The sequence below is a fragment of the Bombus terrestris genome, chromosome 1 (assembly GCF_910591885.1).
Source record: "Bombus terrestris chromosome 1, iyBomTerr1.2, whole genome shotgun sequence".
NCBI lineage: Eukaryota > Metazoa > Arthropoda > Insecta > Hymenoptera > Apidae > Bombus > Bombus terrestris.
The window spans coordinates 3892775-3920341 of record NC_063269.1 but is presented as its reverse complement, the minus strand read 5'-3'; the positions used below and the strand labels follow the sequence as shown (position 1 = coordinate 3920341).

Sequence of the window (27567 nt, the reverse complement as noted above, 5' to 3'; positions counted from 1 at the left end):
CTTTCTTTTTTTATCTTGCGCCACGACTTAATTTCGGACGATATTTAAAGAGATCGAAGGGACATTCTTGCGGGAACACGAGAAATCGATCGTCCTTTTGCTCTTCTCTTATATTTCTTTTTTGAAGTACGTGGAGGTGCAAAGTCCGAGATACAATGATTACAATCAGTATTGGACATACGCTCGTATTTTCCAATGAAATATTTTTCTTTCTATCAGATTTTACATTTTTACTTGGTCCGAATTCGTTAGCGCGTAAATACTACAACATATACGCGATAGTGTACCAATATTCAGTGTAGCCGCTGTACTTTCATCCAAAGGGTCAGTTTGAACAGCTACGCTGCTCTAAGGAATTCCTCTATCGGAAAAAGGAAAAAAGAAGAACAAAGATCCGCCTGTAACCAGGTTGATGTATTCGCGAGAGTCTTTATTAAAACACATATAGCTGAAGTGCGTTTTATCGAAGCTTTGCGAAAGGTATTCTCACGGATGACCATCGGGCCATGGTTTCTAACATTTTTTTATAGTTGGCAGTTTGCATCTAAATTAGTATTTCCCAAACCAGTCTCAGTTCCCAAAAGTTCAGCATGTTCGTTTCTGACCAACTTCCCCCTGGCTCTTCTCAATTTACTCTTTCTTCTCGTCTTTTCTTCCTCCTCGTTTCTTCTTAACCAACCCTGGGCTGCTGCACTTTCGAATTTCGCCTTGCAGCAACGCGCACCCGTTACAGCCACTGTAACGACTCTCGAACGAGAGCGAACGAGTATCGTTTACGAGGCTGAGAATTTTCTCGGAGGGTTATTACCCGCCGAGAAAAATTTAGAGCCACGCTGTTGATTATCGAGCGTGCGTAAAAAAAGAAGGTAGATGGTGAAGAGTAACGGGTTAATGCTAATGTCCTTCCTCGAAAATGCGTCTCATCTTCGTTGCAGATAGGATCTCGGACGACAGCGCTTTAGAATTCTCTTTAACACACCCCTTTCGCTGGAATTCGAATCAAATTCCGAAGGATTTACGAAGAGTCACGCTGGATAACGACGTCTGCTTTCCAAGAGGATGAACGAAGATGTTGCTAAATTCTACACAGGCGTTCTGAATTTGACAAACTGAAACCGAGTTCCCTGACAAGATGATAATTATGTAGGTTATCGACCGGATCGTATAAATGAACTGAGTAATTGGCTGACATTTACGGCCAAGAGATCGCGTTTATATTCAGCTGGAACGTTTCTGCTGGTCAAATGGAGATTCGTTGTGAATGTCAACGGCACGTCGGTATTATAGACTGTAGACGACTGACGAAGCACGTATTTAAAGCGAGACAAGCGTAGATTCCGTAGAGAGTTTGTAACATTAAGATGGCACGTGACTCGTCCTGCTTCCGAGCTACCAACGACTACGGTCGCCGAGTAATTGCTGTCATTCGAAACTGGACCGTTATGAGACGGGTGAGCCGCGTTCTGGATGATTTCAGGAACTATCATTGACGGTCAATGTTAATCTAAAAGACACAAAATAGTGGCGACCGAATGTCGAAAATACAATGGTCGAAGAAAGTATCGGCACACCGTTGTATTTATTGTACAGCATTTACGTAATAATTAAATTAGCTCCAAGTACATTAAATTTTGCATCAGTTAATGGTATTTTCTCGTATGACTACGAAAATTTGATACCATGAAAATGAAATATAAAACCTGATAAAAATGCGAAACCTGTGGCGAATATTTTCCGTAGCCACTGTATGTTTTAGTAACGGAACGCGTCTTTAATTACGTTTATTACGTACAAGCCTTCAGTCGGGAGTGGAGCAAGAAGGTTGTAAACGATATTTAAGTGGCGAGAAATTAGATCGGAATCGTTGAACAACTATCGACTCGGTTTTAAAAAAATATTTCCCGTGAAATTGAAAAAAATTATTTCTCTTCCATTTTTGAAGCGTGTTTTTCCCTTCCTTTTTTTTCATTTTTGACGAGTTGCGTTTATTCCTTTTCCCGTCACCTTTTATCGGTTTTATACGTGCCGGTCATTTCGGAGTACAAAAAAACTCGATTTGGTTGACAGCCGCTGGCACACGAACCCAAAAGTGATCGGGCCAGCGCGATGAACGCGTCGATCTATATTGCACTGAATCATCCGCGTGACTGTCGATAGATAGCAACAAGCGCGAGCAGCCTGCACCGTTGATTTCTGTTCAAGATGAAAGTGTCGAATCCTACTCACGGGATAGCCGTTACTGAAAATATCGAACACAAAAGGAGCAACATTCTAAAAATTGTTTCCAGATCAAAAAACGTCGACAAATAGTCTGTAAAATATCTGTAAAATTTAGTATCGCCAACTTTACGAAAAAAGAAAAAAGAAACATTGGTATTTTCCAAGAAACTTCCACAAAGGCAATAGCCACTCAAAAAAAGAAAAAACGAAGAGGCAAAATCGATCGAAGTTTCTTAAACAGGTTGACCGCTACAAAAACTCGCCGCTACCGACATAACGCTTTTTCCTCGCGATATAAAGCGTCAGTTGCCAGTATCGCGGCGGCAGTTGAGCTTGACTTTGAACCAGTGCCAGGGATTTCAATCGAGGCCGCAAGCGGCACGAGCTTTACCTCGAGATCGTTTAAAGGCCAATATAACGCCGGCAGCTACCTTTGCGCATCAGAGAGCCGGCTCTCGTTTTCTCGATCGAGCGCCATTCACTTTTCACGATCCATCGCCGGGGATTGCGACCAAATTTTGGTCAGTAACCGTACCTTTGACCCTTTAATAACCGGTTTAGAACGAACGATATTTCGTATGAAATGGTAGCGTAGTAGATGATTAATGAGTTTGAATGATTCATTTGGAAAGGAACGCGGTTAATGACGACGTGGTTATAAAGGGAGATGGAGGAGACTACCGGTGGAAGTTTCGATATGATGGAATACGCGAGGTACGTTGGATGTAAAGAACGACGTATATGACTACACTGGAAACTAAGGATTAACCGATTTCAACTAAGCTTTAATCTTCCTCGATATGGCGTTCCTCCAAGCGGTTGTTAGCTTCCTCGTCTGCGCTCCTTTGATCCTTTCGATAAATTAAATCAACGAATCGAGCCATCCGCTTTGATCGATGTTTAGCCTAGAAATAATTTCTGCATAATTTCCTGGTCGTACGTTTTTAATCTATGTCCGTGTTTCGGAAATTTTCAGACGAAACGTACAGAGGTGTTTTATAAATCGTTGTTTTATAAAAGTCTTGGTCGGTTGCTTTAATTATTCGCTAAGATCGAGTAGTTTGTGTCTGACTACGAAAGGAACGATTCTACCGAAGCATTCTTTCGAGAACAATTAGCAAAGTTTCAAATTCTGTTGCACGAGTTTGAATCGCCGAATGATCTGCCTCTCTTCGAGTCGCTTAATTCCCCTGGCATGGTACGCTTGTTACGTAATTATGCGAGCAAGTATTCTCCAGGAAAGATAAAAGAAAATAATCAGTGCGACTTGGACAATGTCTTCCGAATAGTTTCCCTTACAAATAGAGGGGACCATCGCCTCTTGGAGCATTCGACTACTCTCAAATGAGATGTGAAGGAACCAGAAACAGGAGAAAGGAGCGTAGAATCTGTTTATATTTGGCTGGTTTATATTATAAAATCGATTAGAGATCTGTCGTTCTTCGTCACAAAGACGTTCTTCGAATAAATTTCCAATGAACCAGAGCAATGGATTGATCGTGCCACGAGAAAGGAGGCACTTCGTCCGCGTGACGAAGGTGATTCATCGAGAGTCGTTAGAACGTTACCTTCGTACGGAGATACGACTAAATGTATATCGTGGAAGAAAGGCGAAAAAGGAAAGAGGTGGAAAGGCAAAAACAAGGAAAAGTGGCGCTTTCGTGCAACGAAGCGTTCTCGAGCGTTGGCAAGGAAATGAAAAAGAAGAAGTAGCGTGGCAGGAGAGCACGGCGAATGGGAGGGCAGCCAGTTTAACCCAGAAATCCTCGAAAGTGCATAAGCTTTGTCGTGGAATGAGCTTAGTTAGGGGAACGCTAGCCCAGCCGAGCGTAAAATACGGTCGTAATAATGTTTGTTCATAGCATTTCTGATGCAGAGAGGGTTGCGCAGCGTGTCGTTGCGGTGCAACCCGGCGCTGGCCATCTCCTTTCTCTCTTCGGTTGTTGCCAGCTTGTTCCCCGCATCGGGTTCCGCCACTTGTAGAGCATCCGATGGATCGCGACCCATTGACGAGCGGAAATTTGAAAGATTTTGCGCGCAAAGTGGTCGCACGAATCGCTCGTTTCTGCCTCGTGTATCAGGAGATTCGATATACCGTTGATGGTTCTTTTACAAACTATGGATTTCCTCTTTAAGTATTCGAACTATATCACTACAAGTAAAGTCGAGACCGCTGAAATTGATACGCGAATTTACTACTTTTTTTTACTTGATCGTATGTACCGCTATAAATTGATACACGTCTCCTTTCCAAATAAAAATTGCAAGTCCATTTTCTTTGATACAGCTGAAAAACGATTATATCGACCATATCGAGACCAAGTGACCAAGACCGAACCTTCACCGCTAACATATTTAATCGTCTTAAATTTAATCAACTCGGTTATGGCTTTTACTTCATATCGGTTTAGTTTCTCGAATAGAAGAAGAAAGAGCTTTTTGCCTGTATCACTGTAAAATAAAAGAGACGAGGAAAGATCTGAGAACATTACCCAATTTAATTCACAGGTGGCGTGGATTCACGTAGGTCGTCAAATGCTCTTGACCATTCACAAACACGTGGTCGTGAAGATACCGAGATTCTCGGTGTCCCACGACAATCAGAAGACCTGGCTGCTTCACATCAACAACGTGCAGCAAGACGACCGAGGCTATTATATGTGCCAACTGAACACGAACCCGATGATGAGCCAGGTCGGCTTCCTTCAAGTTGTCGGTGAGCATATTTAATCTTCTTCCATCGACTTAACGCATGCTGATGTTACATTATTATGTGCGCCGAAGACGTCCGAGCAGCTTTAACGAAAATCCATCGCGAAACGTTCGATAGAATTACTTTGCGGAAGAAAAAAGCGATCCTTTTACCACCGACGTGATTTAACTTAAAAGCTTGAGAACTTGTTTCAATTTAGGCAACCTATCAGCTTCTAATTAGACCTACTGACCTTCTGTGCTTCTCTATTTGTTTCCAAGTACCACCGAACATTTTGGACTCGTTGTCCACCGAGAGCACAGTGGCGGTTCGCGAGAACCAGAATATTACGCTGACGTGCAAAGCAGACGGATATCCAACGCCAAAACTGATGTGGAAGAGAGAAGACGGCCAGAGTATAAGCATCAATCGGCATTACAAAGGTGAGCGTACAATTTCTCGACCAGTGCGACAAAGTATAAGACGAAAGACTGTAATCGCGTGTGCCTCATAGAGAGAACCGAGCTCTTGCGTTAATTATACGAAACGATGCTTTACAAGCAATGAAAGTAATTCTCAAGTTTCCACTCGTTGACCGGCCGTTTAATTTCGCCAATTAGCGAAAATCGCAGGGAAACAGGAAATTTCACGAAATGCTGTATTTATTCAAGCGCGATTCTTCGAATATTCGCGCGCCGCTGTTCGTCTCAATTAGCGCAGATTAAACGAATTGCGAGCTGTTACGTATAGTTTATAACATCTTCGATTTAAAATCGCGTTGTTTTCGATGCTACAACGTCGAAAAACTCGTTTGCATAACGCGTAAACGTTAAACATTAATCATCAATTATCGTGAAAATAGATTTACGCGCTGATGACGCGGCTCGCGAAAGTATTTGGACACCTGTACAAACTTTTTATGAATATAATGTGTACGTTGACGTATTTTGAAATTTTCCTGTCGCTATAATATGTCACGATAACCACGATTACTACGTTGATGAAATTTGAGACGAATTTGGAAACATACATAAAAGTTACATGTACGTATAGAGCGTTATATAATATATAAAGCGTATATAGAAGTCATTGAAATGAAAATACACCATGGTATTTGAGTAGTTGATTATTCAATGTTTGTACCGCGTAATCATTTTTATCCAAGTGTTCATTTGCGATAAATGTAGCCTCTATGTATACATTCAAATCAGTTTGATATTTTACCAATATAATCACGATGATCGTACATCGTCATAACGTCAACGAAATTTCAAAATGTTTCATTTATCGCGCATAATATAACTCTAAAGGTTTTACTATAGTAAACACTCGAATACGTTCGCGAGTCACTGTGCGTACCTGTAAGCGTAAACTGTGAAATTACAAACTCAAAATATTGAAAATAAATGAAGCAACTTGTTCGATCGTTGAAATAAAGCTGTTTCCATTTCCCAGACGGAAGAACGTCTGATTACGGGTTCCGTACGAGTCGGAAACCAACGTCCCCGATATTCGCGCAATCAGAAATCCAAACAATCGTGTTCCGAGTCGTTCTACTGATAAACATTAAAACTGGAAGCGGCGGACAGATGTTCGATTTCCGGTGATTAAACCTCAGAGTCAAACGTGACGTTAAAATAGCCGCGAACGTACGTTGGGAACGTCTCGTCCGCAGCGTACCGCGTACGTGTAATCAATTCGAACGAAAGAGAAAGGAGAGGAAGGTAATGTCGGCGGACAGCAACAGAATCGGAGTATTCCGTTGCTTTTGTTGCTCCGTTCGTCATCGATTTTACACGTCAAACAACGAAGCCTGCGGCAACGTTTCCGGTAATTTCCCTAATGCAATGGAACACATAAATCCATTCTCGCCGACATATTATTAGTATTGCGGTAATTACTCGTTTGCATGGCCACCATTCTCTAGACTCCTCTCCTCGGTTTACGTGACTGTCGAATAAAACAAAGCTTGTCGCGGATATATATTTCTGTCGCTGAGCTTTACCACGTTATTGTCCTGCTTCGTTATCTTATACTTCCGATGGAACGTCGTTCGTATCGTGCATCGCGACGTTTCAAAATTATAAACATCGTTGCAGTTCGGTTCAACGACGAAATGTTATATCGCGATTAGTGTCCGTTAATTGAACACGACTTTGAACATCAACTGATATAAATCACGGATTAAAAGCGACAACAGCTGATGAATATTTCAACAAACGTGCGACCCCAATATCGCGAAAGTGCGTTTAATAACGAACGTTTTGTAGATCTCACGCCTGATACGAGATCGTATAAAGTTATAGGGCGGGGCGAACACCATGAGCGAAACGACGCTGGAAAATTGTGAATTAATTCCCTGATGCTTTCTCGCGATACGAAACAGGCTAATTTCTAATACATTTATTGTACAGGGGGGTTCTAGCGATCTCGCATGCCAGGCATTTATTTTTAGACCGGCAGTCACTCATCGCACCTGATTTCACTGGCACGCGTTTGCTATATAAATTTTTATCATGAGTCTGCCGCTTTTGTTTCTCTCTTTTTTTATTTTTTTAGATTTCGTTTGACGAAAATTTCATACGCCGTTTGCGTTATTTTTTTATTCGCGGTGGCCGTTCGCATCGCATACGCTATGCTCAAAGCATCCTCTGTTTCCACGAAGACAATCGCGGACCGATTACTCACAGCGAACGGAAACATAAAAAAGAGGACGAAATCGAGTATGAATTTGATCGAATTTTCGTTTGTAAAATACTCAAAAAATTGCACTGTCGTGGTTGCCTCGTAAAGCTCGTTCGTAGATGATTGCGATTCTCCTCGCCCATTTATCATTCGTTTTCCAACGAATGTTGGAATATGGTTACAACTTTCTCGTCCATTTCTTTATTTACTGATAACGGTGTTTTCAAGTAAAAGATATCATAAAGGTAATAACAATAATAAAATTTAAAATTCTGGAAAAATGTAACGTTTATATAATGATGACTAAAAACATTCTGAACGTGGCCGTGATATACGCAATATATTTGACGTTATATCTTTATTGATTTCATGATGAACGACTATCGTCACACTTGAGAACAACGTGCAAACACCACAGAACCAGCAGGAAAATTCCCAGCGGTTGCAATTGGTCGGGTAATAAAGTGCAATAAACTATATAAGCTCGCCCTTACCAGCGCATTATTAGAAATGCAATTAGCCGCCCATGCAATTTTACTCGTTACCATTTCACGCGAATTCCAACCTGTCTCTCTTTCTGCCTCTCTTTCCATTCCATTACGTCTACAAATAAGTTTCAATGAAAACGATTCGAATAAAACTTTAATATCAATGTTATTCTATTAAGAACTCAAAATTGTTTGGTATCGTCGTCAAACAGAACATCTGCAGTGTTTTCTCTTCCATTTCCCTCTGATTAAAATAAGTGACGAACAACGTATTTTAAATAACTCCACGACAAAAGTTGGACTCATAATCCTCGCTGTTCAAGTCTGGCTATTACTAACAACGATATCGTAGGATCGGGAGCGAATGGGCAACGACACTTTCTTACAGCATGAACACGTCTGATAAATTGCGTTTGTAATTAAAATGTTCATACATATATTAAGCAGGAAGCAAGCAATCAATTCAGCGGTTAGAAAATTTACAATATCACGATTCACTTACTTTTCTCTCGTCGATTATCAACGTGCAATTCTTAACTCTTTCTTTCTTTAAACCTGTTTCTGCAACGACTCGATTCTTAATTCTCGCGGCTCGCCCATTTGCCTCGGTTTATATATCAGCTGATCGATACGATGCGACGCATCGCGTCGTCGCGACGGTTACACGTTTCCTCGCCGACAATTCTTATCTTTCTCACCTTTTTCCGACAGTAACGGCTCCGGTGCCGTCCAAACCGTCGCACATACACGTACACGCTCCCTACAGTATTATTTTCCGAAGTAAGTCAGAATAGACTTTTGGAATTTAAGTTTAAGATTGGATAGTCGTTGGTTGAAATTACCTAGGAGAAAATTCCAGGTAGGTTTGCCGCGTGCGATCCAACGCAATGGACTGCGAACAGCTATAGTAATCTCCTTCTCTCTCGCTCTGGCCATATTATTAATAATGCAGTTGCGTGTTTGCACGGACGTGACTGTTGCCGGCGTGCGCAGCATTTTCTCGGATATGTTCGTGCAAACTGGGAACAAACAAGCTGTGTGCCGAGAAATTTTCATAACGACCGGTTGCTCTCGTGCATACACCGCTTCCGATAGCTAATCTAAGAAATCGCGGCTACCAAACTTGTCAGATGGATCGATGAATCGTGCGATAATTTGTACGATGAAAGAAAAGAGAAAGTGAGGTATATCGTAAAGGACCGGCGTGACGATCAATATTATTTTCGATATCGTATTGACATGAGATTGTCGAGAGGGCGACGTACCATAATCTCGAGAATGTTAAATATTGACAATAATATCGATAATAAAATTGATCGTTACGTCGCTCCATAAAAAGCGTCACATATTGACCTTGTAAAATGTGCAAGCTGAAATCTGATTAAAGCGAAATATTTACGGCGCTCTCGAAAAAAAAATTTTTTTTCATAGACGATAACGCGATTATACGCTCGTGATACGTGCACGTGGCTCGTCACGGTAAGAGCTAAAGAAAAAAAGCGTGCCAATGCGAACGACAGATAAACTAGACAGAATTTGCAAGGAAAATGCTAGAGAAACAAAGCTCCGGCGGAAGGTCTTTTTTCTCTGGCTGGTTGCTTCTTAAATATTGTATAGATTAATCAACTCAGGAGCGCGGTGCTACGCCGCTACTGCTACGTGGCCGGCTGCCAGTGGCGCAATGGCCAGGAGTGGGGATAATCAAGGGGCGGGACAGAGCGGGATGCAGTGGCGGCGACGTGAAAATTATGCGCGCACATGGCATATCCATGAAATATTCACTGGATGCTAAAGATGCGTGGCGTTCTCGGTTGCTGTTTTCGGGGAAGATTAAACAGAATCCTGTGTCAGCGGTGCTCGACTAATTCCTCGTGCTGTTTAGTTTCGTAAAAGATAAAGGGAAAGTTGACGTGAATTGATATTTTGCGCTAAATTTTCTCGGTCGTACGAGGAAGAAGGAGGCCGTGTCTTCCGTTTAGCTGTTTAAAATTTTTGGGACCTGTAATACGAGCGAGGGTAAAACTTTAATGTGGCACAGCCTAGTTCCGCTACGTGGGATAATTCCGTGGATAAGTTGGCCAACTTGCGACAGTCCTGGTGGACTCTCTGTCATCGTAAAACTAGATGGATTAAAACCACTCAGTGCTATAGATCAGCGAGGTCCTCCGGGAAGAACCGTGAGTCCTGGCGTCTCGGACACCGAAGCATCCGAATGTCAGAATGTCCCAGGTGGCGCAGACATTAGCCCACGGGTAACGTACACGTGCACCAACCGCTGTGTTAGGCTGACGGAGCTGCTGTGGTTTGGCTGTGCGAGGTCAAACGTCCCTCTATCGGTTGCAACTTGTATTCGCCTAAAAGCCTGATGACGTTTTACGTGGCATCGTTGCCACTGGTACTGCTCTGTTCTCGATACTCTCAGGAAACACGATCCAAACGGGTTGCTTGCAATTTACTGTTAATCGATACTAGCGAATAATTTAATTAAACATCAGAATATTCTCTCTTCCTCGCTGACAGCGAACCGTATTTCAAGATTAAAATATCTAGACGATCCAGCTGAAATTGTTACTGATAGAACGATTAACATTGACCGACCGATAGAATAAACGACCAACGTTGATGAACGAAACTAGGTAGCCGACATTGAAACAAACTACAATTGGAAAAAAGAAACAAACGAGAGTACAATGATGGAAAAGGAGGTCTCGAACGTATCACGAAGATAAGATGCTCGTAACTTTGGTAGCATTGGCACAAGCCAGTGTCGGTCCCGCTGGATTATCGGAAATTCAACATCATCCTGTCTCGTGCAAGTAAACACGATAGAACCGAATCATCCATCCGGAAGATTACGTAGGAACCGATCCGATCGTAGCTGGAATTCGAGGCTTTCGCTTGAATCCGTATAGGAATCTTGGACACGATTCTTGCACAATCCTTCACAGTACGGAAAGCTGCATTCTCTCTGCAGTTTCTTGAAGTAGGAACTTCACCGAATAACAATGAACGATGATCGCTGTTTCTCGATATTGATCGAATTAGAATAGATCGACTAGAGGAGTTTCTCTCGCTAAATCTTCAATCAATTCGATAAACAGAAAGAGAGGCTAGAAGTTTGACAGTATCCTCATAGAACAAGCAGAATTTCTCGAGAAATGGAAAGATATGAAAAAGGTTAACATTCGTTGACTGGATAGTGAATTACGTTTGAGAAAACTTGAAAGAAACGAAATAATTAGCGGTGAAACCATCGTACTCGGTAACTGGAGACGATAGTTCCGTTCGTTAAGCCGTGTCAACGTTTTGTTGTTCGTGATTAACCGAGCAAAGACCTGAAAGTAGTACGAAAGCTTTCGAGCTTCCAGCTAGGATGAATCGCCTGGGCGGAGCTTCCAAATAAGAAAGGTGTTACTCTTCTTCTTCTTGTGTTTCTTCTTCTTCTTCTGGTTGCGGATTCTTCTCCGCTCTAATTTCTGCTAATTAAAGCGGTCTGCGCTCTTCCAAAGCGTGTGTAGCGGCTGCACCACGCCAAGTGAAGTCATAAATACAGCGAAAGAAAGAAGGAAGAGGGAAAGATGGCAAGAAAAGGCAACGCTGGATGGAAAAGCCACGGAGAAAATATAATATTGTCCGTCATGTATATCGGCTGTCTTCTTCGCCATCGATCGTTAAATCTCGCTTGATCGAAACGACGAACGAAGACGCAGTCGTACCAGCTCGTTCCTTTTTCGCGGCAAATTGTCTTGGTCATCGAACGATCATCTACTTCTACCGTCAACTTTTTTCGTTAATTCCGCTTTCAGCAATGAAACTTTGCTCGACATTGCCAGTGGATTTACCTCAAGCTCAAAGCTCTTTGAAAAAGATGGTCCGCAAAGGGACGTCGCACCGGACACGTTACTCGGTGAACCTTGTCAAGCTTTTCACGATGGGTTAACGCAATTTAGAAGTTGCAAAATACAAGTTTCTAAAGTTTTTCATCCAAAATACGATGGATCGTTACTATGATCTAACATAGCGAGTGTAGTGGTTGGATGCACAAGTGGATCTATCTTTGCTCTTGTATTATCCTATTTTCTAATTACCGCCAATTTTCCATCTACAGCCGCTGTATAAAGTATCTTTTCCTGTATCCCTATTTTTCAATGAAGCGTTGCTTCCATCAGATTCCACGTTTCATTTCTGTGATCGCACGAAGGTAGTAAGGAAAGTACCACTAAAAGATACGAAATTTAAACTGAATCGAATTAATCGGTGTGTACATACCATAATACGTACAATGATGCTCACACGCACCTTTTGTAGTCGCTGTAATTCCCACATAGCTACACTCTTCTCAAACTATCTCGGCAAATCATCGTCTATTTATACGAGGAAAATATGAAATATCAAAAGATGAGAAATACGCGGTGCAAACGTAACTGTGTAACCTTGACAAGGCAATTAGCGATATCCCGCGGAAACTTGGAATTTCCCGTGCAAGTGGACAAAATGCAACGGTATTCACGATTGTCCTGCATCGCCTCAGACTATCACTTTGACGTGGCTCGTCGGCATGGAAATCCGGCCGATATATAACGAGCGACATCCCATACCTAATATCGTTCAACGGGGAGATGAAATTTGGTGCGCGCAGCGAGTTACAGTCTCGTTAAAAGTTACCGACGCCAGCGAATCGAGAACGCTGCGAAACCCGCTTCGAGCGGAGACGCGACATTATCGAGGCTGCCATTCGATCGTTCGCTCGCACACACTCGCCACGCAAATTCGCGAGCAACTTTTTTTTTCTTCCGACTTTGGCTCACGGAACGAGACCCAACCGTTCCAAAGGTTTTCCACGGGTCAATGGATGTTGATTGACCGGTCCTCCAGGGCCATTCGAACGTGGGCACAATGTAAAGTGGCGAGAAATCGGGCTCAGTTCTAGGAACATTGCCGAGGACAGAGATCAGGGAAAGATCGTTCTGAAAACGTGGATTGAAAGATAGAAGCTTTACTTGATTTTAGGAAGCGATTCTTTCGGATTGAATCGACTAGATTGTTAGAAAGAGAGGAAACGCGTAAGAGTGATATTCTAGCGTTGGCAGATAATTTGATTTCGTACGCGGTGCTGCAGAACGTGTTATACAACTAGATGAAAGATTATTTTACGTGTAAAAATACGAGGGAAAGTTAGAATAAAACGTTGTCGATAGAAGATTCATTTTCAAGGATTCGTAGCTTGAATCACGTCTCTACATAGTCACAGGATTCTCAGATATTTTATTGCAAACTTTCGACGTTATTTTTACATGTAGATAGAATAGAACTCTACTTGTATAAAGTTAGTGCTCGATCGAATGAACTGCCGCTGTTTGGATTCTCCTTAATGTCCAAACGCTTTGGATTTGAATAAGTTCGTTAAACGTTTGTCGAATATCGGTGAATTCATTCTACGTGCAGACACACGAACCGCTGTACATATCGTTGTACGTTCATAGGAGAGAAGAAAAGTATGACAAACTAATTCGCGATACTGGTTCTCAAGACTTTCTTCTTCATAATATACAGGCTATATACAGGCATCAACGCGTTTGGAACTCATACACACGTTCAAAAGTCCATCAAACGACTACTGAAACCGGTTTATAATCGTGTCAAGACTAATCGTCCTTTGACCATCCCACGCGCCATAATATGGCAGACTTGTGTAACAGACGGTGCAATAGAAAAGAAGCCAACTCGAACCGTGTGAGAAATTGCTCAGTTATCTTACATCTGTGCTAGCCGGTTCTCGAAAGCTGCAGAGTGAATTAAGAGAATAAAAGAACTTTTGTTTGTTCGTATTTAATGAAGCCGGGAGTAAACGGCGCGTTGCCTGCTTCCTCGCAGAAAAATGAACGCCGCCAGCCTGCGAAATGTAATTTTATCTAACGTTAGACGACGTTTAAATTCTAATGTAAATGAAACTCTTTCCTCTATTTTTTTCTTTCTTTCTTTTCTTTTCTTCCTTACACTTCAACGTTAAAAATTAAACGTTATCCGTTGTTTCGGACGTTGGCATATCTATTTGCATGTTTTACGACTTATAAAAATGGTTGTCACGATACGACCTATACAATGATTAAACAAGTGTACGAGACGAGTATCGATTTTGAAGAAGCAAGGCGAAGGGGATATGGAGTGTTTTTAGCTTGATCTAAATTCGGCGTTGATCAAGTGTCGAACCACGGGAAAACGATCCATTTGAAAAATGAAGAGTTACAATTCTCCGGAATGGCACTCGTGTACATACATACGCTTCACCGGGCGACGCAGGATTAAACGGCGCTCACGCAATATTTATACTTCATTCTATTTATTGCGCTTGGCGAGTATTTACACATAAATACCGATGTTTCGATGTATGGCAATCGTGTCAATATTGTATCGATAGCGGCCGAGAGTCGCGACGCGCGTCGCAATATCGCTCGGTCCCGGCATCCATCCGACGTAATTAAATGTCGAGTAATGATTGACGAACCTTTGCTAGTTCGCCATTTGAAAGTGTTCCGTTTGCCATCGTCCTACCCACTATACCACGCAGTGTCCCTGTCGAAACTAAATTCCCTAGCGAAAAAGCTGCATCAAAACGCAAAGTGCAAGAGAAGAGAAACCTCGGTGAATCGTCTTTCATCGAACGTCCAGACGGATCAAACGCTATCGGCCGAAAGGAGGTTAATTTGTTTACGTGCACCGGTTCGAACAGTTTCCCGTCCAATTAGCCAACCAGCCATTTTGGTCCGCATGAATGTTGCAAAACCAAGTTTTACCGTGGCGACTCGATGTGTACAGAACGCCTATTGAAATATCGTCGAATGATCGAACTACAATCCGAAGATCTGATGAGATACAGGAGCACAGAAAGAGAGAGAGAGAAAGAGAGAGAGAGAGAGGAAGGGGAATAAAAAATATCCTGTTGCATAGATCCCAAGCGACGGTTAATATTGTCTCTTGACCCCAGATATATTCGCGTGGCCACGACGTCAGAGAAATCCGAATTGTTATCGGTTGCGTGAACGTTAACAGGCAGAATAATCAATATTTGCCGATACGACCGAAATTCACCGGCCCTCGCTAGACGCTTATGATGTTGATTTAGTATATACGATATTGCCAGGTAAATAAGCCACGTCGATATTCCATTACTCTTTCGTTTGCTGTTTGTTTAATCCCCGTTTGCCTATAATTTTACACTTTAACTAGTTTGCCCGTTTTTACCTTCCGTTACGTCGGCTACGATCGTTCGTTCCAACTCCGTGCCTTTTATCATATGATATCACAATCGTCGAAGACAATTGCGCTGCTATCTATCTTCAAATTTTAACTTTGGTCGTTTAGAAATTGATAAGGCAGAAAAATTGTAAGAAAAAACATTAACCGTGCGATAAGAAAGAGTAGATATTAAGCGATGCGTCGCCCGTTACATGTTATCACACGCCTCTCGCTCCAAAGTGAATCATTCGGGCCACCAAAGCGCAAGCACCGCTTAAATCAAATCCTATCGCGTTAGATGGCGAAACGGTTTCGCAATGTTCGCAATTTCAGCGCGGACAAATTCATCGCGATCGTCAGCGTCCGCCACTTAAAGTCTCCGCTCGTGACACACCCAGCTGTCTCGTTTTTCGAGCAGTTTCTCACGAAATTCTCGTCCGTGGCTCGCATAGTCGGTGTGGATCATAAAAGGCCGGAATTTCTACTCAAACATCCGCGAAGCCACGCTTCGGGGCATCCGGAGCCTCTCTAAAGCTTCATACAAATTCATGACCGGCTGGCCTAACCATTTCGCGGCGAGTCATTCCCCTAAGTTTTGGGGCGATAGGCAGCCGTGCGGCGGTTTCGTATGTTCTAACACGTGGCGTTCGCGTACGCGCGGTTTGTAACGCTGTTTGCAGCCCCTCCGGGCCATTTGTTCGTTGAAAACCGCGACACCTTTAAACCATGGGCTTTTCTCGCGATTACATTCGTTTTTTCGCGCCTACCGTGCCAACTGGCAGAGAAAAAGCACGGAGAAAAAAGAATGCCGCCTCTTTCCCCTTTCATCTCGTCAGGGCGATAAATGAAATTAAAGAGGCGTGGAACAAAGACGACAGGGACGTTTAATTAAACCGGGAATCGAATAATTAATCGCTTAATCAAATTTTACTAGCGCCCGGTGTAAATCGGTCGAGATGTGCTCGCTGCCTTCGAGCCCAGATAGTTTTCGGGCGAAAGTAGAATGGGACCGTCTATGGTCAGACGCGACACGATGAATCGTTTAGAGAAATTTTCTGCGGTCGCAACTTCTGAACGGTTTATCGTGTTACGAGTATCTCGAACGAAAGTTGCTTCATAAAATTATGGAATGGGAGAATTACAAAAATATTACGGAACGAGAGGGAAATGAAGTAGGAGTAAAAATTAATCTTTGTTAGCAATTTTCGTTCCACGCTCGTTCGTCGTTCGGTATTGCATTCCATCGGAGAGAAATTGCATTACTTTGGAAAAAACGATGTTAAAACGAGCCCTGAAACAAGTTCCAACGATATTCTTTCGCACGACACACCAGCACAGCCCCCGATAATGAAGTTTCTGCTTGTCGCTGGCCGTTATGCAGCATAAAAATTTCAATGAAACTCTTCTTTCGAAATGGCTATTAGCAACCGCCTGGCTCGATGTATCGATTTGCATCTCTCTCGGCTTTGAACCAGGCGCTACTCCCTAAACACTCTTCTGCTACCAATAGACGAATACATTAATAGAGAATGAAGCGATAGTGAAATAAACTTGTATAGGAAGTCGATATCGTTCCGATAGAAGGACAAACGATTGTCGCGCGTACCCTTCTACTCTAATGTCCGATAAACCAGTTGTCCAACAATATGTCTGAATATTTTTATTCGTTGACCGTAACCGAAGAAACGTTCATTATAGTCAGCAAAAAGCGGCGTAACGAGATCGTAAAATCAGGTCACGAGTTGAAGTTTGCCTTTGAATCTAAGGTGTTCCGGCGAACATACGGATGTGGAATTTCGCTTAAGACGATACGTCTTCCTTTACGTCTAAAAAAAGAAAGGAATTACTATATCCATCACTATATTATTTAAAGATCAAGCTCTTCGTAAAATGGAACGTTTATAATCCAATTCTGTCTTGTATTCTGAAACTTCGTCGAGCCACTAACGACAAGAAGAATTAATTTCAAAAAAGCTGACACGAGTGTTTGCGTGCGTGTAAAGTACGTACGGCTCTAGGTGCAGCTAATCGATCGATGTCATCACTTAACTCTTTAGTTTACGACCTCAATACGTATATCTTTCTCGCTAATCATACCGTCTCTCCATTATTATATTCGAAATATGAGAATTCGAGATCGAAGAATAACCGTACGAATCACAGGAAAATAGAGAGAAAAGGACGAATCGTGGAGCGAATTATCTCGCGGAGCAGAGGTCGACAGCCGGAAGCAGGGAAATTCTGGTTCCTCTCAATTATTCGTCGGTATCGATCGGATGCCTTGGCGGACGCAAGCGTTGCGACGAGTGTCGCCGGTCTGTCGTACACGCGGAAAGACAGTTTGGCAGCGCATGTGTCTCGTGAAAGAAACATTGCCATCCGCCGACGCACTAATGGCCGGTGGGTTAATCGCGACTAGGAGGCGAGTAAAGCCGGAATAAACCCGCGTAAAGATTTATGAACGCACCGTGAAAAGAGGAGATTGCTGATTCGCTGCGCGGCTGCCGCGGGATTTCATCTGTCCGCTCAGGGATTCTCGTGGCTCGTGATTGTTTTCCAAAGAGCGCCGCCGATTGGATGAAGTAACGTTTCCAAGAAAAACATGCGCGCGCGATTATACGAACGCGAATGAAAAAGCCGTGCGCGCCCCTGAAAATTGTTTGCTTATTTTCAAGAATCGAGAGTGGATTTAGAAAGGAGGGGAAACGCTCGAAAATGATAAAAAATACATGGGGAAATTTTCGTAGGGAATGAAATCGAGTTTATGTAAAATCGAGAGGAACCCGATAGAGATTTATGAACGTTAACAAGTCGCGTTGAAGAGGTTAGATATTGTCGGATGGTCGTAAAAAGGACCGTCTTCTTTCTAATTTATCGACTTTCACCGGCGCTCTCATTAATTATTTTCACGGATAGATGTCGTAAGAAGCCGAAGACGTACCAGAGGACTTGCTCTTAATCCCTGTGGAAATATTTTTCCCAGGGTTTTCCCATCGCGTCAACGAGACCGGAAGCGAGAAAACGAGGCCGCATATTTTAATAATATTTGATGTTTAAAGACGGAAAAGTACAATCTCTTTACCCTTGTGAATCGAAGAAAGTACGAAGGAAGTGGTGAGATACCGGTACCTAGTTCAAAGAACCGTCGGTTCACCCTAGTTAAGCAGTCGAGAATTACCTGGTTGCAACTTTTTCCAACAGCGATATGAATTAAACAATCACAACCGTATCCGCAGACTTTTCGGTTTCTCCGAAACAGTCGTTCAAACTTTGCCGGAGTAATTTCATTAATTACTTCTGGCATTCGTTCCTTTGCAATTTTTACTCGTACTTTTTCCCCGCGCTTATGATAAAATATTTTTCATGCAAATTCTAAAATCCGCATAATCGATGATCCGAGTTCAAGGGAAAGAAGTCAAGCTATATCCGGTTCATCCTCGTGAGATTTCTCTTCCTTTAATGAATACGCATCGGCCCGAACAAAGAGCTCGTTAATTAGAGTCACTGCACCGGTATAAATATATATTTACAAAACGAAGCTAATTTCCGTTCCTCGAACGCAATTAAATTTTATCATCAATATCATAATTTTTGCGTGAAACGACACTTCGCGAACGCGGCGTTAACCTAACGACGCGACGCCTGTGTCAGGCTAATGAACGGGACGCCGTTTTGTCTTCCACGGGGAGCGCAAAGGAAAAAAAGAACGATCCATTTTCTCGCAGCTGCGATGATAATGATAATAATAATAATTACGAGCCTTTTGCCACGACGCGGCAGTTCCTCGTGACCTAGTATCGTTCTTTCGCGGTTTATTCTCTCTTTCTGCCCTTCGTTTCTCTTACCTTCCTCTTCTCTTCTTCTTCTTCTTCTTCTACTCTCTATTCTGCTTTTTCTCCCTCTTCGATGTGAGTTAGGTTTTACTCGCAGAATCGTTAAAAGACATCGGAACACCGGTCGTACGTGGTCGATGAAACACCTTCGGGAAGCTGACTCCGCTCAGTGTTAATACCTTTGAAATCGAAATCGCGAAGCAGTTCATTTACGAAACCGTTGGAGCTCGGTATTTCGCACAGCTTTTCCTTCTTTCCCTTCTTCGTCCTCTTCTCGCTGTCTCTCTTTCTTTGCTTCTACGACGATACGAAGGACTAAAAGACGGCTTAACGACTTGGGAAGCGAACGACAGTTTTTGATATTCGTCCCGTAAAGGCCGGCCTCACCGTCTTTTTCCCTTCGTAGTCTTTTACCGCCGCACTTTCCGCCAAACTTTTAACGCCGCGCTAACTTTTTACGCGTCGTCGCGAAAACGCTTCGTCGAACGATGACTTAAAAATTATCCGACTGGCAGGACATCGTGTCCCCTTCTCTATTAACTATGAATTGGTTCCAAGTTGCACGAACGCTTGCGCCTGGATTCGAGTTCCAAAGATTCGACGTTTCGATTGTGCCTTCCATTGTTTACGACTGTACGTTGGAACAAAGTTTTACATTACAACGTTTCATTCCTGTTTACCACGTTCCTGTTCTTCGTTTACAAAGCTCGCTTCAGCGAAAAGGAGAAAATGGAATGGAAGCTGTAGCGTGTAAATTAGCAGAAAGATGAGGCTGTTCCACGTTTGTGTTTGAAACAACATTCAAAACAATGATTCTTTCTCATTTCGTAATTATTATTCAATAACACAAGAACGATCGACGAGGATAAGCTAATCAATCTAAATTAAAATATAACGTAACTTTTTCAAGTTACCTACGAATGTTTCCTAAAATGATGAAACTACGATAATACAGTAAATTGAACAGAAGATACAATAAAATTAAGTAATTTGACTGAATCATTGTCAATTGTCGTGAATCATCCGTATCGAGGATACCAACCGAGGATTAAGTGGAATAGAAAACAGTGGTCATTTCTATGAATCGCAACAGACTGCATTCGTAAAAAGAAATTAAACGTCTCTCAAAAAGTTTCTCTTTTAAGGGTCGGTGAAATCGATAAAGGGAAGACAAACGATGACGTCAGGAATAATAAAAAGGACAGAAAAACTCGCTCGGTAGATTGATGCGTGTTCCAGTGGGTTCGCTGGTTCGCTTTTTCCTACCTCTTCCTCTTTTTTGTTTACTTCCAATTCTCTCTCTCTCTCTCTCCTTCCCTCCCTCCCTCTCCCCCCTCCCTTTCTCTCTCTCTCTCTCTCTCTCTCAAACACACACACACAACCACTTGTTCTCTTTCTTTTTTTACAACCCGCTCTGGAAAAAGGGTTTCATTTAACCGAGAAAGTTTCGTCGATAAAACCATGCCGGTTTTCTCTTCGGAGAATCCTGTTTATACGTTTATGTCGAACGCGACTGTTTGTTCCGGGCGCTACACGCTATATTTGCACGGGCGACCGGGCTGAATCAATTTCTGCTTTTGGTTTCAGTGTCTCTGTACGATGGCGAACAATTAAACTTGACGAGGATCACGCGCAATGAAATGGGCGCGTATCTGTGCATCGCGACCAATGGCGTACCACCAACAGTCAGCAAAAGGATCACCGTGGACGTCGAATGTGAGTGGATTTGAAGATACAGCGAAGGGATACACCGTGTGTGTGTGCGTTCGTTCATCGTGTTACGCGTATCTAAGTCAACCACCGCGTTTTTAATCTCTTGTTACCCGTTCTATTTGCTTTGGCAAGTCGAAAAGGATTTCTCTGTCAGAGATACTCGGTTCAATAAGAAAAACAAGATGCTCGGTTATCATTAACGAACGCTGGCAAATGATAAAATAGAGGAGCGTCGAGTTTCAGCTCCGTTGGTTTGCCTTTCCTTAGGTTTCTTTTCGATTTAGTTACTTGGGAATATTTATTTACTCGTAGAGGAAAGTGGAATTTCGTAGAAATTGATTGGCGAAAGAATGCCAGTCCGTAAAATCGTTATATTCATCGGCAATGTTATATCTAGCTGATTTTGTTTATCATTTTACTATAGCTGTTTAAATGAATTTTAATTATTCAACGATGTGATTTAATAATTAATATTAGCTCGTATAATGTCAAAATCATAATATTGAAAGTGTACATAATTCATATTTAACCCGTTCACGCTCGTACACTTACACGCGACATTGGACTTTATAAATTATCAACTGATTAAACGTCAAACGATTCTTCTTGGCACGGTTGGCTTCGATTGGCTTGTGGTCTTACGAAAACATCAGAGAACCTATGTTTCTGTTATGAATAATCAGTACGAACAATATTTTTCGCTGTTTAAAAAAAGTTTTACCCGGAAAGGACTAGCGAGTCTGGATTTTCGTAATTGGCTTGAAATTTTAGCGCGTTACGTTTCCCCTGCGAGGGCATTTTCTCTCGACGATCTTCTCGCAAACTTTAAGAAAATTCGACCGCGGAGAACTTTGCGCTAAAAAAAAATTGCAGCGAAGATTCGAACTGAAATTAACTTTCGTCCGAAATGGAACGATATCATCCGACGCAAATCCTTCTCGATGCAACGAGACAATTGGCTAAAAGAAACCGAATCAATGCGAAACAAAAGCGATATAAAGAATGATCGAGGCTAATGATACACGAAACGTTCACCGCAGAGATCCCATAATCAAGTACCCGAGAGGGAAGTTGGAGAAAAGATGCTTCGACACGGTATTGTTTGAATTTCATTTCGCGAATTGCATCGTGCTCCGGCGTAGGCAACGCACCGACGTCGACGTCGACGATCCAACGAGAAAGAAGGGAAGAAGAGGGCGAGCAGATGCGCCGTTAGGAAAACTCGAGGGAAATACCAGGGTAGGTCGACGGGAGCGAGCGCAGCGTCCCGCCGCTGCTGGTCATTTTTCCTTTTTATTCGTTCCATTCGTTCGTGTCACTTGACGCCGGCTTTGTGTGCGTACGCGTTCCAACAACCAAACGAGAGGAAGAGAGAGGCCGCAGGACAGCCAGGCGCTGTCCTTTGAATATTTAGAAAGGTGCAGACATATTTTATTTAGACCGACGAGAAAACAGCCGGCTTCCGGCTCTCTGCTCACGAAACTCCGCCGCTCCAGCACTTTTGTTTCCCTGTGCCTTCTGCTTGCCGTGACGCGTTTGAATAATTCTCACCAGTCCTCTCGAGATCCGTCTCTGCTCGATTTCTGGTCCTGTTTCGGTATCTCGAATCAGGAAATTAAGGGTGCATTAACGATTCGAAGTTCGCGAAAATTTTCATCGCAATAATTGTCAGGGATTTTGATTGAGTTGGGCGGATCACTCGGAACACGCGCGTTATTGGCAAGGATCTTCTTTCTCGTTTTGCGATCCACTCTTCTAGAAAGAATATTCGTGTTCCTTTAGACGATACTTCTATTCCTTTGCCATTGCGACAGCCTCACGTGCCAAAGAATCGTTATGGTCGGAACAGCGACAATCGACACGCAGATTGCACGTATCGCTTATTAATTATTTGACAAATATTAAAATTATCTTTTAAATTATCTTTCAATTAATGGACATGCCAATACAATTTTAATTTTGATTTTAACGCTCGGAACAGAGAAAAAGGGATATTAAGCAATTGCTGTTGCTAGGAATCACCAAGCAGAGAGGCCGTGATCTTGCGTATCAACATAGTCCAATGTAATTTCTGCTGTCGCCCATCTGCACAGCAGCGGCCGAACTTCAAGAAGTACCTTCCATAAATCGTTCGGACGTACAATAGCAACATACTAAATACCGCCGACGGCCCTTAAAGTGCCTCATTGTTATCACGTTTATGTAGTTTTTCGAGCGATAGGGTTGTTTTATCGTTTCATGAATCAGTGGCAAGCACAATTACAACCAGTAATTTTGCTTCTCTTTGGAAGAAACAGTCTCTCTCCAGGGACTAAGGACTGCAATACCCTTCCCACCTCTTGCGAAGAATTTATTCCTGGTCGACTGGCCATCCAGAAACATCAAGAGAATACACTTCCTCCCCCTTAATCCAGATTGTATCGGAGGGATTTCCGTTTCGCGTATTCTACTAGCGCCACTTGCGCCCGCTTTGTTCGAAAGCGTGTGGCAAAAGGGGAACGAGAACGTGGGGCAGAGTTGGCTGGCTGCTTTGAGTGCTTAGGGGAGACATATTTTATTCAAATGCACGAGATAATCTCGGTTTGCGTTGCGATCGCAAAAGATTCTCCATCTTAGATATTCATCTTGCCAACAGAGATGTCATTGTCTAAAGTCGGCGTTGTTTGTCTCTCGCAAAAGTTTCCCGTCTTTTTACATCGATTGGTCGAAACAGGCTGTTTGTGCGACATTTTCCATATACGTAACGAAGCCATGTCGCGGATTTACCAAACGATCGTGACGACGTCTTGTCACCGAGGTGGCTAAATTCATGGTACGAGCGAAGCGAAATGCAAATTCTTCGGTTCCAAATGAAACGAAAATCCAGAATAAGAATATGGATACCTCGTTCTCGAGGTAACCGAGTTCGAAAAGTTGTCAAATATGCAGTTGATTTATTTCCAACTGGATATAACTGGATAATTGCCAGCAGGTTACTGCGCGCGTGAAAATAAATCAATAGCGAGGATAATTGTTCTAACTTGGCTTGTACCGTTAGGCTCGCGATACATACAAATCCTGTTCTTTCAAGTGTAAAGAAGCGTAAATCGAGAATATTGCATGGTTCGCGTCGGTGGTAGAAATAATCATTCCAATAGGAAGAGGTGATAAAAGAGCTGATCGCACTGGAGAATGGGCTTTTTTGCGTCCAGTGAAAAATGAGGGGTGAAACGGTTATCTGGGATTACCGGGGTGGGACCACGGAAAAAGATATTCGATCAACGCGCGGGATCTGAGGTGTCCTTGCTGGATTACAAAAGTCCCGCGATCGTCTCGCTTAATGCTCTTCGAAGCCTCCTGGGAGGCATTATACAAATTCTAACCAACCTTGGACAGACCAAAGTGACAGAAAAATAGATTCGCGGCGTCCTCTGGCCGCGTTTTCCTTCCATTCGTTCGCCGTCTTCTCTCGTGACCTAATTTCAATTCCTCGTGAAACGAAGAAGAAACAAAAATTATCGTACGTACATTCGAATCTTAAATCTATTCGTGGAGATTATAGAAGATGGTAGATTCAACGGGTTGGTACAACATAACTGTTCTTTAATCTCGTGTTAGTGGGAAGAAGTCGAAGGTAAAGTACCAGCGAGAATCCGATTAGTTTTGTTGCTCGATTACGCGATAACTGGAAACACGAACTAACAAAGTACGCCTAGTCCCTGGTAATTAATGGCTACATTCCTAGTTTCGATAATTAAGATGCTGCTGAAGCAGAAAATCCTTTTGAAGACAACAAAGTTCATCCTATGGAAGAGTAAACCTGCTTCGCAATGTTTCCTTTGTTCCGAGTCTCGCGTGTTTTTAGACATTCAGAAACGAAACATATTTTCTCCATGTTCTTCGCTTTTCGTCGCTTCGGAGTTAGCCAGTGGAAGGAATGCGAATCTTCCAGTCTCGATTATTGACTGCGATCGTCTACAGATCGAAGAGGAAGCAAATAGCATACGTATCGTAGATGGAAGAACATCGAGGCAATTTAAATCGAAGGCTGCAAAGGTTAGTTGCGAAATATTTGCTCGGACATTTTAATTTCAATAATTAACCGTGTGCTTTGTCTAACAACGTGAATTCAGCGTTTCGACCGTTAAATACAACCTAAAGGCCGTGACGTGCTTTGCGATATGCGAGCGCGTGTCGTCAAAAATGTAACAGTTGAGACTTCGCGTGTATCAAAGCTGCAGTTGCAGAACAAACGTTTGTGACGTCACGCTAGTCAACTTTTCAGCAACGCCTGCTACTATTCTCTAACACAATCCTTCATAAACCGGCGTAAATTTACATAATCCCGAACATTCAATCTTGTCGAAGATTGGAAATACATTGGAGCGATTTATCGACAGCGCGCGTCCGCTGGATTAATTTCACTGAGAGCAACAATTCGCGGGAACGTTGATGATGAAGAGGAAAGGCGCGGAAACGAAGGAAAGGCGAACGTAGATAGAGTCGATGGTGGGAAATCGGGAGAAGTATGCGTTAATTAGGGTCAGCGCTGGCAATTTGTGGATTTGTGGCCAGCCTGATGCATACCGCCGATGGCCAGCCTCGAGAGATGGTTGCTGCGCCGCCAGCTCCATGTTATTCGTCTACGGTTAACCTCGTTCGTTCCGCCACCAGTTTTGCCCCAGTCGTCGTCTACGCCTACGTACACGGCCTATCTGCTGCACTTTCGTGTAATTAATTGCCGACGGTGGTTCTCGTTAAATCGCCCGATCGTTCGAAACGTCTGTATCCGGCGCACACGAACTCCCGTCGAAAGGTCGACGAGTCGAATTTGCTTGGGAAGTCGTCGATGACGCCGAAAGCCTGACCGAATTACGAGACCTGCATCCTCCAGATTAATCTCTAAACTAGCTAGTTTCCACCGGTTCTAATCAAATTGTCGGCGAGGTTGCGCCAAATAACTTGCTCAAACGTTCTGAATGTTAGCAATCCTCGATCGGTCGGAAGCTTGAGGCGAAAAAATTCTTGGTCCTCGTTTCCTTTGGCGCGTTTCAATCCACGGAACGACCAATTCGACTTTATCCCCGTTGATTGGCCTGCATGGTTTCTAATCCGGGGTTTCATGCAGCCGCAACAAAGTTTCTCTGCCAGTTTCCTGTTTATTTCTGTGGATTGGACTGCGAACGTCTCACGGTTATTTTCTACGCGGTGCCCCATCTACTCGGCGTGGTATTTACATTTGATCAATCCCAGGAGAACGAAGAAAGATGGTGAATATTACGTCGTAGCCTGGTGTTTTCGTTTTATGGTTGATCAAGGGAAAAAGAACTCGCTCGTAAGGAAGGAAGTTTTTCACCTGGAATCTTTGCTTTTAGTGGGTTGATGATGCGCGAGAACTGGCGGGACTCGCGGATCCAGAAGTTCTTCCGGAGCAATTCTATTTACAGCAGGGAACAGGATAGAGAAGAAAAGATAGTATCGTGTCGAATAGGTTGAAGAGGTGCCGCTTTGTTTCTCTTCTCCTGATTATATTGCTTGTTTCATTGATCAAACTTTAAATCGAATCGAATATCTCTGAAGACCTTCTTCTCCTATTCTTTCTAAACAGAGTTGTTTAATTATCAAACTTCACGATCCACGGTCAGGATCCACGAGTCCGTCGATTTCAGCGGCAGAAGGAAAATAAATTAAAGCGCGAGATTCGTTAACGACACTGATACTTCAACGTTGGCAACCTAAGATCCATATTCCACGAAAGCTTTAAGCTTCTCAACCGTTTATAACTGTGGGCTATCGATCACCATAATCGCTGAAACAGCTCGGTATAATTCACAGCCAGTGATTTCGTGGAAGATAAATCGTAGAACGGTTCGAGCATAGTCCCCCATAAACATCCACGTCGACTTAATCGTTGCCGTGGACGTCACCGCGGACGATTATTCATTCACCGTAGACCAGGTTTCTCGGTTTCCAATCGTAACCGATTCCTCCGTTTAATGTTAAAGTCTCGCCGATGATCTTCGTGCCGAATCAGCTAGTCGGTGCACCAGCTGGGACGAACGTAACGATCGACTGCCACACGGAAGCTTATCCACGGGCGATGAGCTACTGGTTCCTTGGCGCCGAGATGATACTGTCCAACGAGAAGTATACCACCAGCATCATGGAGAACAGTTACAGGGCGTACATGAGGCTGACCATAAGAAATCTGCAGGATGGTGACTTCGGCAATTATCGTTGTATCAGCAAGAACTCGCTGGGCGAGACTGAGGGTTCCATCAGATTGTATGGTAAGATAATAATAAAATAAATAATCGAAGAACGTTAAAATCGTTGAAACGATGTTTCAAATCTTCCGCCTTTTTTTCTTATCCATATTTTTGTGTCATATTTTGGTATCTGTGTAATTAGATGTAGGAAGTACGATTAGTGACACTTTTGTGCACAATTCAAGCGACACTAGTTAATAGTAAATGCTCAAATAACATAAAAGTAAATATTAATCCGTGTATTTTTTACTAGTGTTACTAGTTGGCAGAAAATTAAAGGTTTCGTAGAAGAATACCACTGTAAGTAGAATTAGTGGTCAGACAAATGCGATTTCGTTATTTTATTACGTAATACCATTAATAGATTTGTCGATTTTGAGTCATTTGAAATATGGACAAATATTTTAAACACGTAAAGGGAAGGTAAAAGGGAATTCGTGTAATTTCGAGGT

The 27567-nt window shown here is 42.8% G+C and overlaps 1 protein-coding gene across 7 annotated transcripts in view; it reads left to right on the top strand.

Moving 5' to 3' along the window:
• LOC105665845 (lachesin) overlaps positions 1-27567 on the top strand; it is a 288009-nt gene that overhangs the window by 209643 nt on the left and 50799 nt on the right. For all 7 annotated transcript variants that reach the window (XM_048407783.1, XM_048407786.1, XM_012309408.3 and 4 more), the window contains 4 exons: positions 4729-4936; positions 5194-5355; positions 20742-20870; positions 26852-27136. In XM_048407783.1, coding sequence (XP_048263740.1) covers positions 4729-4936; positions 5194-5355; positions 20742-20870; positions 26852-27136 — 784 coding nt within the window. The remainder of the gene's footprint in view (positions 1-4728; positions 4937-5193; positions 5356-20741; positions 20871-26851; positions 27137-27567) is intronic.